Genomic DNA, 12,021 nt, shown 5'->3' on the forward strand with positions numbered 1-12,021 from the left:
ATAACAGTTAAGGGAGGACTCCACAAAATCTTGACCACTGAGGTGTCAGCATAAAAGTGAATTCAAGCTCTAAAACTATTTTGTGGCAGCAAATACATATATCTTGGGCAGAAGCCTCTCAAGAATATAGTATATATTCAATAGAAATTCTAGGTGAAAAATTAGCTGGGTAGGATGTGGCAAAACTTCCTATTGCGTGCAGTGGGTAAAGAACAAAGGTTCTGAAATCAGGCTTTTACATATTAGTTATGTCACACTGAATAAATTATTTGGCCTTTTGAAAATCAGTTTCTTTGTTGCTAAAATGGGAATGCCTCATAAAGTTGTTGTGAGGATTAAATAAATTACTACACATAAAGCACTTAGAAAAGTGCCTGGTACTCAGTAAATGATAGCAGAAGTGGTAACACGAATGTGGAACGTGTATTTTATCCATTTGTCAGCTAATGGGCAGACCAATACTTAATTCAGGAGAAATCTGAACAGTAGACACTTGCTCTCAAGAATCTTGCACTCCTAAGCAGATATTTCTACTTACACAGACTCCATAAATTCTGATTATGTGACTTTATAATGGACAAATTTAAACTACCTTTGAAATCAATTGTTTATTAAGCAGTATTATTCTATACCCAGGAAATATTGCTCCCGGTACAAAACATCTACTCTTCCACTTAAAATAAGTAAATAAATAAATGGCAAGGAACATGGCACATTAGGCACACAAATATTGAATGTGCCATTCGCCTGTCAGCATATTTTAGTAAATGACAACAGTATCCATAAATTACTTATGTGCTGTCTTGCATGTAGAAAGTGAGTCCCTTATCATAAAAGCACCATCCACATTTTAGCATAATTTTATAAAACTATGACTATATATTCAGGGAAAGTAAATACATTTAGCTCTCCACACCAACCTGCATAGAAGCTCTGTATGTTTTTGCTGGGTGATGAGGTTAATTGTCAAAGAGGATGACTCTACAAATAACATGCATTGTGTATATCCCATCTGTGCCTGAAGTCATAAAAGTATGGAGGTTTTTCATCACCTGAGCTTTTGGACCCTGTACTTTCAGAAGCATTTTCAGTACCCAGTTCTCCAGTGCTCTCCAGTGCACTCTGAGCAACACATCAATGAAATGAGCAATCTTCCCTAGCTAGAGGTCACGCATCACAGGTCTGAGAGTTTCCAGGCATACGCTAGCCAGCAAAGAAATAAAGCCACAATGACTAGAACAGCAAAGAGACACAGGTAAGTTTGATTTTCAACTTGGGATCCTCAGGCAGTGCAATGGCCTGACCTCTACAAACGTAAAAAGGTATAATTCCGCTGTATTACTAAGACTAGAGCTCTAGAGAGATAAAATGAGGAAGACTGAAAACAGGATGTCAAAAGAACAGTTAGGTTTTGGTCATCCAATTACATTTGTATTTGTTTTATTTGGTTTTATTGAGTTCCTTGAGTAAAGCTAAAGAACAGTTAGGTTTCAGTCATCCAATTGCATTTGTATTTGTTTTATTTGGTTTTATTGAGTTCCTTGAGTAAAGCTAAAGGACAGTGTATAAAAGGAGCATAAAAATTTTCGTCTTTCAATACGTTAAGGTCGAAAATCAATGGACTTTGGGATTACAGCACCCAGCCTTGAATTCTAGCTCCACTACTTAAGTAAATGGCCTGCACTTTATGGTTCCTCTCACTGATAGAAGAGGGATAAGAATAGGCTCTTTGGTACAAGAGAATGAAGATGGGCTTTGGGATCAAACAGACATGAATACATACTCCAGCTCTTCTACTTATTAGCTGCATGACTCTGGCCTGCTACCTGACCTGAGTAAGCTCCATATGTATTATTGATAAGAAGGGGCAAATAACAACTAATTTTAGGGTTGTGGCAAAATTAGAAAAAAGTCCATATAAAGATCTTAATACAGTGCCTGTCCCATAGTATGAGTTTGCTCACATGGTAATTCCTTATTAAGTTCATAAGGTTGTCATGAAGGTCAAATGAAATTATTTGTTGAATGACGCTACATTGTAAACTTTAAAGCATTCTACACACATTATTACTTTATTACAGATTATCAAAATGTATAAATATGTTTCTGATATATAACTACATATTTAAAGCAAATTAAATATTTAAAGCACATTTAGTGATTGCTTTTTAGTTTACCTATGTTATTTTATATATTAGTTTCCCATTGCCACTGTAGCAAATTACCACAGAATTAATGGATTAAAAAAACACATTTTTATTTTCTTATAGTTCTGGATGTCAGAAGTCTAAAGTCAAGGTGTTGGCAAGTTGCATGCCCTCTGGAGGCTTTCATCTCCTTACTTTTTCAGGTTCTATAGGCTGCCTGCATTCCTTAGTTTGTGGGTCCTTCTTGTATCACTTAATCTCCTGCTTCCATTCCTACTGCTCACTCTGATTTCCTGCTCTCTATTTTATGTACCCATGTGATTACATCAGGTCCACCCAGATAATCCAGGATAATCTCCCCATTTCAAGATCCTTAACTTGATCACATATGCAAAGCCACTTTAAGGTAACATTCACATGTTCCACAAATTAGAACATGAACACGTGAACATGGTTGGTAGATGTTTTTCAGCCTACCACATGCCAGGTCACTAAAAAAGAGGAAACTCAGTTTCTGAAAGTTATCTTTTTTCAGAGAACTTTTGGAATGGGCTTTCTTTATGATTTGTTTTATTGTAGTGACATTTGTTGAACATTTGCCAAACACTTTAAATTAATATCTCATCATAACAGCGACCCTATGAGGTAGGTACTGTTAATATTTTCTCCATTTTGTAGATAAAGAAACTGAGGATCAGGGATATTATACAACCTATACATGGTCATAAAACTAGTAATTTTTCAAATTCAGTCCGATTCCTACACCCACACACTTACCCATATACTCTACTGCTTCCCTTGTGTACTCAAGTAGTCGGTAAAAATGAATAACTTGGTAGCTGCTATGTTTCCATGGATCTACAAAAGCTCTTCAAGGGTGGAACTGATGAGAAGGTGGCAAAAATAATTCAAAGGACATCTTAAATATTCTTTCTTTGAACCTAATACAGTTCAAGAAAAGCCTGGAACACTTAAGTGATGTTTCAGGCTTTGGAAATCCTCCTGACCTACCTGTTCATGCCCGTAGTATGCTGCAATGTGCAACGGAGTAAAAAAAACTGCATCTTGAACATTGACGTTAGCTCCATGTTGCAGTAGCACATCAGCAGCCTGGACAAGAAAGAGAGCTGGGTTAGGAGATTCTTGGGGGCATCTGCCCATCAAAATTCATTTTACAATTACAACGTACAACTCTTCTTCAGGAGTCACTATCCTAAAACACAATTTTCTTTCATCTCACTTCTCTGAAATCTCCAATGGCTTGCTTTTGCTTAGAAAATAAAAACCAAGCTCCTTACTATGTCATTCAAGATCCTCTCAATCTGATGGTATCCTTTTAAATGTATTTCCCATTACCCTCTTTCATAAACCCAAGTGTACAATCAAACTACGCTCTATTTCCTGCTTCTCTGTGTCTTTGTTCACATTATTTCCTCAGTAAGAAGTTCTCTTCTGCCCAATCTACAGATGTTTAAACCCAAGCTAAATTCCATCTCCTCCAAGATTTCTTCACTTTCCCTCCCTTCGTTGCCAACTGACTTGCTAAAATTGTCTTCCTTCCTTTTAACTCTCATTTAACTTTCTTTCATGCATTTAAAACCTTTACAAATTTATATATATGCCTTATCATCCTTATTAAAGAGCTAATTCTTTAAGGACAAAGTGTATACCAAATTCATCTTTATAATCCTTCCCTAGCACATTGCCACGCAAATAGTAATCTTTCAACAGGCATTTGTTGAATGAACGAATGAATGAATGAATGAACTAATGAACAAGTGAAAAAAACTAGCAGGAACTATTGGCCAACTGCCTTCATGGAAAGGCACAGAGTGCCAACAGATCTGCTGACCTTTTAGATTTCTTCTACCAAAGACTGAGCCTCTCTAAGCCTCTTTTCTCTAGAAAACTGATTGAAATCATGTGTTCATTTTCACTGTGAATTTTCCTAATGTACTCTATTCTTCAATTGGTAAAATAATACACATTTGGGGAAATTTTCAAAAGTCTGTTAGGCTTAGAAGAGAGAACGTGAAGATGGGATCTAAGAACTCAAGGAACATATGCTCCCGCACCTCTTCTGTTGTTAGAAACAAATTGCCTCCTAAGTCAAGTTTCCTTGCCTATTTGAATCAGAGCCCTTCAGAACTAGAGAGGGATCATGGACATTATATAATCAACCAGTATGTTTTAAAGAGGAAGAAATTGAGAATCAAAGGAATTAGGAAATGTCTCAAAGTCATGGAGCAAGTCAGTGCTAACAGGGAAGTGCATCTCTAGTCTCTCACCTCAAGCTTTGTTTCCAAGTGCTCTATAGTTTTAAATAGTTCATTCATTCAATCATCCATTTGTTCATGTGTAAACATACCATTAATTGAGCATATATGAGCTAAGACTATGTTATTTTACATGATCATTCTCACAATTTATTCAATCACTGGGTTAGCATTAGAACTGATTATAATTGGCATACAAAGAGATAAGGAATTCTTGTTGGAAGAGTTGAAAATTTCCGGTGGGTCCAAAAGTATAAGAAACAGGTGCATGGGCTTCTATACATTCTGAGAACAATGCTTTTTCCTAATATTTGAATATTGCTGACTAACGATCAGCAGAATACACAATGTGTATGGTGAGTTGTTTTTCTAATAAAAAATTAAAACCACAATTAACATTTATTGAGGACACATTATGTATCATACGCTGAACTAACTGCATAAATGGTAACTGGACTGGCTCTGTCTCATCCAAAACATAGAAAGATAGGTTCTACTCTCCCATTTTAAAGGTGAAGAAACTGAGCCTCAAAGAGGCTTCGTAACCTACTGAGGTCATACAACTAGTAACAAGCGGAACTGGAATTCAAATTTAGGCCTGTTTGACTTCGAAGTTTCTTTCCATCAAGCTCTTCCTGTGACCTTGATCTCATTAACACTAACCTTTAAGTAAATGAACTAACTGACTCAATCTCAGATAAGAGGAAGCTTTCTGTCAGTAGAAGCTTTGTAGATTCAGCTTGGAAATGAATGTTGGAGCCATTTATATCAAATGTCTGGTATCTTAGACTTCACATGCCTGTGAGTTCAATCTTGGGAACCTTTAAAGGAGATCACAGATGATCAAGGTAAATGAAGCTTTTTACAAATTCTCTTATTTTAAATATAGTATAAAATAAAGTAGACAGCATGAATTTTTATTTTATAAAGGATTCTCAAATGTTAACATATAGAGCCAATTTCTTAGGCATAGTTCCAGAACTTACTTTCATTCTAAAAGATAACAGCTCTTAGGCTTGAATAAATAGTCCAAAGCAATTTTTTTCCTCCTAAGTTTGCACTTATCCAGTCATTCAGAAGGTCAATCTTTTGGCTCAACATTCATTAATTATGAAGTGTTGGCCTTCGGAGAAACTGTCAAAATGTAAGTTTTAATGAAGCCACACAAGAGTCATTACTGAACTGTAGGCTTTACTTAGTTTGTTTTAAAATTCAAGGAAATATTTAACCATTAAGAGCAATGTACACTGGAATTATCTGAATAATTTCACAGGTTATCTATATAAGTTGAATGCATTTACTGATTCTTATGATATTTCAAGTCATGATACTGAGAATATCTCCTAGCAATCTTATGGGGATATAATGTATTGTGTATACAAATATGCCTATCATGTGGTTAAGACAAATGCACTCATATTAATGTTTAGCCTGGAACATATATCTATCAAATCATTTAAATCATGCTTCCCCTCCTCCAGAATCTGAAAGAGATGGTAGATCAACTTCACCTTCTTTCTGCTACATAAAGCTCCATGAAGTAAAAAACTGAATCTCTTTTATTCACCACTGTGCTAAGTATATAATAGGCATCCAAATACTTGTTGAATTGGACTGTATTTCTAGTTAAAAAATAGGAATATATATCTACCATCAGTCATAAGGGAATTTAAATATTAACAATTAGGATCCAATTATATGGTAGAAATTTTAAATAATTCAATTAAACATTTATTGATCATTTATTTTGAATGAACCTTTAGCAAATCCCAAGTGCCTGCTCCATGCCAGGAACTGCAATTTGAGTTTTACGTACATTGTATCATTAAGATTTTTGCAGGGCATAAAATTCTGTTGTATTAAAAATTTTTGAGAAAGTACGTAGTTTTGATTTTTCCCCCAAAACAATAACAAAACTACTAGTGAAACTGTATACTAAAAACAAGTCTTATCACAGAAAGGACAGCTTAATAATCTTTAAGCTCTTTAAAGAAATGAACTTTCTCATACTTAGATTTGTATAACTGACATATATATATTATTATTATTATTAAAGAACCAAGATTCAAACATGGGCTAGTAACTTGGTATCCTTTACCGATGGAAGGATAAGCACCATGAAGTGCCTATCATTAAGTGGTTGTTTTATGAGCACACAAAAAAAATTGGATCAGAGCTCTTTGTTTTGATAGAAGGTAATTATTATATACATTACCCTTTAAAGATATTTTTATTTCCAGTTGACTCCTCAAAGATCCAAGTAGAGTCTCTACAATTTCCAGGTTGTAATTTAAACACTTATTTAAACATTAAGCTCTTTTTTCCTAGAAAGCCTCCAATCTCTTTCTCTGCCTATAACATACCCAGTCTCAAGACCAAATTCAGTTCCCGGGTTCTCTGAGAACCTTCCACAAATACTTTACCGTATTAAGCATTTCTTTCTCTAAATGCTTATACTATTTATCCTCACAATTTAATCTTTTTATCAATTATCACTGTGGGTAAACCACTATTATACAAAAATGTTAAACTATTTTTTCATGTTTTAAACTTTTTCAATTTAGTGTAAGAAGTTTTGACTCCAGGTTAAAAAGATTTTCACCTGAGGCACTGGAATTTAATCCTTCTAACTAAAATAGCCAGATCTTATCATTTAAAATTCCAGAGATTTAAAAAGTAATGCCTACAAGAGCAAAGGTCCTCATTGTTCTTGTTTACTGAATGTTTCCCCTACAGTATGACTTTAACTGACTGACTTGGTCCCATTTGGCTCCTCTTCTGAACTTTGTCTTATGAAAACCACTGACAGCAATGAAGAAAAAAAAAATGATCATATCAATAGGAACTAAATGACTCATGGAAGAGAAAGTAGAATAAGGTAAATTCTACATGGGATAAAATGGCAATCAGAGTTGAAATTGCCAAAATTAAATATTTTGTCTTATACCTAGAAGACCTTCAATAAATATCTACATTTTAAAATTAAATTTTTCTTTGCTTTAAGTGATATCTCATTTCCTACGACTTCTTTGGAGTCTTCCTCAAATTCAAAACTACACTGATGCCTTCTTTAGGATTTACAGTTTGTTTAAAACCACAGTTTTCTCTTCTGTATGTCTTTAGCTAACCCTTATTATTGAGACATAGAGATCAGAACCATAAAGCTATCCTAGGATAATACTCACTTCCATTTAGTAGAAAATCTGTATTAATGAAGCTTTATAGGATAACGTTTCCTAAAGTTTATGCCTCAGGAATTCAAAATGATTCCAAAGACATTAATATGCAAGTTGACTTAGATTTGAAATTTTTCCATCATTTCCAGTTCTAACTTTCAAGAACTAGTTCCAATTGTGTCCCATCAAACCACTGCCCTCTCTCCTAAACTTTTCAATATCTTTGGAGAGTAGTCTACACCTTTCGTTCACATAACCTCACCTCCTATTCACTCCTCAGCCCACCTACAATCTGGCTTCAGACCTCACTACTTCAGGGAAATTTCTCTGGAAAATAACATCAAAGGCCTCCCAGCTGTCAATTCCAATGGACACTTTTGCATTGTTTACTTATTTTAATATTTCTCCAGCATTTGCTACTATTTGCCTTCTCCTTAAGAGCTTATCCTCCCTTAGAATGATTGACATAACAGTCTTTGAATTTGATTCCTACCTCTCTGCCAACTTCTTGTTGTTCCTCTATAGAGTTGACTCTCTCTCTGTTCATCTCTTAAGTGTTTCTTAAGTGGTTGCTTTTTCATCACTAACACGTGTTTCCTTTTGATTTCCTATGTCTGCTTTAGTTCTCTTGTATTAATTAAGTTAATACATGGAAAGCATTTAGGACAATGTTTCGTACATAAGAGTAAGTGTTCGGTAAGTGGTAGTTATTAGCTATCTTGCTTTATACATTCTCTAGTTGATTCTATCTATCACTGCTACTACTGCTGCTAGTATTACGAGAACACACACACACACACACACACACACACCCCCCTCTCTCCAGCTGCATCTGTTTTTCCCAGACTCCCTCCAACACAGGGTCTACCTTATTTGGCAACTGACAGTCCAGTTATATGAGGGTGAATTAAAAATTATCCGCACTCCGGTTATATTAAACTTCTGTTGGCCACACTGTCTTATCAGTACTTTCCATTCAAGGCTATTGTCTCCCCAGTCACTGCAGTGCAGGTGTGAATGTGTTACATCAGTTCATTTGTAACTGTGGTGAGAGCAAACATGGATGCCCCACTTGTGATTAGCATGAAAGAAGAGCAGCGTGCAGTGATCGATTTTTGTGGTCTGAGGGTGCACCTGGTGCCATTATTTATCGAAGACTTTGTGTGCAGTATGGAGAAAGTGTTTTGTCGTGAAGAAGTGCGTGTGAATGGATAGAGAAGTTCAAGGAAGGTCGCACTCGTGTTAGCAGCCCTACAAGGATGAAGATCCACTTCTGATGAAGAAGTGAAGACAACAGTGCATTCATTGTTTGCAGCTCAGCCTAAAACATTTTTTAATGAGGGAATATGAAAGCTTGTTGACAGATGGACAAAGTGTATTGAAAAGCATGGAGATTATTTTCAAAAATGATGTATTTGTCTTTTCTAAAAGCTAATTAAAATAAATTCTACAGGGAGAGTGCAGATAATTTTTGACTCATTTTCATATATTTCCACTCTATTTCCCAACTACTTTTACCCTGAGTTTATACAGTCCCTTGCATTGATCTCTTTATCATTTGCCCTTTGATTTTTGTTAATGCAAATAAAGCAACAGAAGGCAAAGGGTGCTAATATTTCTTGAATGTGTGCTTTGAGAATATCTATAAGCTAAATGAGAATATCTCATTTAATGCTCACAACAATCTCATGGAATAGCTACTAATAGCCCCATTTTAAAATAGGGATAATAAAGTTAAGAATTACACAGTTTCAAGGAAAAGTACCAGAGTTTAAAATCAGATCTGTAGGAGTCCAAAGCACCATACTACCTCATACTGTTTTTCTTCTTATATGTGTTATTTTGGGGACCAGCTAGCAATTCCTTGTCATCTCAGATAGTTCTGTATAGGACATAGCTCTTGCTTGATGTTGTTCTTCAAAGATTTTCTAGGACAGGTATATAGCCAGTATATCAATAAGAATGATCCTGACTTTGTAATTGTTTGCAGATGACTAAAAAAATAATAAAGTTAAAACTTATTCTAAGTAGAAGTTGTATGTTAGGGATCTAAAAAAGTCATACATACTATGACAAGAAGTTTAGGATTTTTCCTAAATTTTTTCCATATGGGGTTTCACCAAGCAATTTTATGTAGGAACAAAATATATTCTGATTTGCATTTTAAAAAGATCCTTCTGGTAACACTATAGCAAATGGATTGAAGAGGGAGCAAAACTAGAAGCAGTGATCAAATATCAGGGTCTTGCAGTAAGTTAAGAAGAAAGAGATAAGGATAAAAATGATCTGAGGTAGAAGTAGTGGCCTGGAGATGGAGAATGGGTTTTAGAGACATTAAGACAGTAGAATTGCATGACTCAGCATATTGGGGGTGGGGAGAGATGATGCAAGTTATCAACAAATGATAACTATAAAAGAGGAAGCCTATATGGGGAAATGAGCATGAGGGCAAATTGTGTCTAGTTCATGAATTTAGGAAGTAGGAATATCACCTATATTTTCTGTCTCTCAGATTAATCACTTGTCATAACTGGTTTCTTCCAATTCCCCTTGGCAGTTCAATTGTGATCTTACCCAACACCACAGCTGTTTCAACTGGGGTCAATTCCTCAATCAAGATAATATAATTCTAGAGTTTTCAAACAACTACCAAAAGCTATGCCAGTTAAAAATACCATTTATAGTCAAGGCGTACATTACTTAGCATTTTAGATGGTAGAATTGCTTTAGATTTAATAAGCACTTCTTTTGACTTTATGCTCTATTTTCTATAGAATTTTTTATTTTTAGGTATGTATACTGACTCCTTGACACCCATAACAACTGTTAGGTGAGAACTGTCTATCATATAGTTAGAGAGGTGTTCACGTAAAACACTGACTGAATATTTTTGCAATGACTTTTTTTTTTTTTACCTGACATAGCTCTAATTAAATATTTGAGTACAAAAACTTATTGGAAAATAGTTTCTTCAGGCTGTCACAGAAATGAGTTTCTCTTATGTGATCTTTTTCTTATTATCTCAGGTTAAAATTAAATTTGGTCTAAAAATTATTCAGAAAGTGATTCCACAAGATAATATTATCAAAGAAATTAAAGGGAAACTCCATATTCTTAAGTTGTAGAAATAGAGCTTAAAGATATATCAACTTATATACATATAAGAAAAGAATTCCATTGATTATATAAATTTATAACTTCCCAGGAAATTATGATAACATAAATAGAGAAGCTGGTGGATGAAGAGTGATGAGAAGCCATGAGGTCAAGCCTGGAGATACAAGTGGTATCATTTTAGAGAAGTAATAATTGAAGCTAGGAGATAAAACCACTTCCATAAGGTAGGAGGAGATATTTGTGGGATACTTATGGCTAAAAAAGTACAAAGGAAGGGAGCCAGCAAGGAAAGAGAAGAGTCATCCAAGAAGGAAAAGGAGAACAAAGGAATGCCTGTTAAGGAAGCCCATGGAAGAGAAATTTTTAAGAAAAGAGGGGCAAATTTTTCTGAGCCTTCCAGCTAATCATCATCTTGCTGTGCTATTTTCTCCCTTATAGATATACTTTTTTTGCAGCATTTCCTTATGTGAGGGTCTTATTTTAAAATCCCTGGCTGAGAAAGCAAGATTTCACTGTTCACTGTGTTATGAATACATCATGTTCCATGCATTTCAAAAGCCACAATTTTTTCTTATGAGATTTATTTTTATAGTTTGCCAAAGGTCCAACATTTTTCACTATATTGCAATTGTAGAGACTTGAAAAGTATAGTACAAGTTAGGCTCCCTCTCACTGATGTTCCCACCCACACTGCACACACCATGGACATCATAACCATGGAGTATTATCTGACAAAGAGTTTTCTCACGACTTCTCTTCTCCAGCCCAAGTCACCTATTGAAAACATGTAATTTGCATCCACTTGATAAATCAACTTCTAAATTACACTTTGAGTTTCAGTCAACTAATAGAATATAAGAAGGGACACATAAAGATTCTGGCTCTTAGATAAAAATGAGTAATAAGAATCACCCCCCAAATTATTTCAATGATCAATGAATTTCCAGCAGCTGGAATTTAAAAACAAAAAGACAACATCAACAGTTAAGTCTCAGGTTCAGGGGTTAGTCCTGTTACAAGCACAATATATGGAATATTTAGTGCTTCCCTTTTTGAGCTTCCTCATTAATTAAGCCAGAAAACTCACTATTTGATGAACTTTAAGATATTACCTTAATTTGTTTTAGAATAGCAGATGTAGGTAATCAATTATACCCTACAGGCTTTTTATTTAACAACATAATTGAAAATGTTCGTTTGCAATAACTTAGAATAAGTGACACAACGATATTGGTAAATCCACAGTCGTAAAAATATTTTAAATAATTATGAAACAGTATGCATTGACAGGTATAGAAACCAATT

General features: G+C 34.8%; 1 protein-coding gene across 1 annotated transcript in view; it reads right to left on the reverse strand.

The window, feature by feature from the left end:
* The window catches only part of TNNI3K (TNNI3 interacting kinase), a 280,990-nt gene that overhangs the window by 196,877 nt on the left and 72,092 nt on the right, over positions 1–12,021 (reverse strand). Inside the window, exon 6 of the mRNA XM_057716084.1 lies at positions 3,159–3,257. Within this exon, the coding sequence (XP_057572067.1) occupies positions 3,159–3,257 (99 nt within the window). The remainder of the gene's footprint in view (positions 1–3,158; positions 3,258–12,021) is intronic.

Source organism: Hippopotamus amphibius, chromosome 1 (genome assembly GCF_030028045.1).
Source record: "Hippopotamus amphibius kiboko isolate mHipAmp2 chromosome 1, mHipAmp2.hap2, whole genome shotgun sequence".
In the NCBI taxonomy this organism is placed as follows: domain Eukaryota; kingdom Metazoa; phylum Chordata; class Mammalia; order Artiodactyla; family Hippopotamidae; genus Hippopotamus; species Hippopotamus amphibius.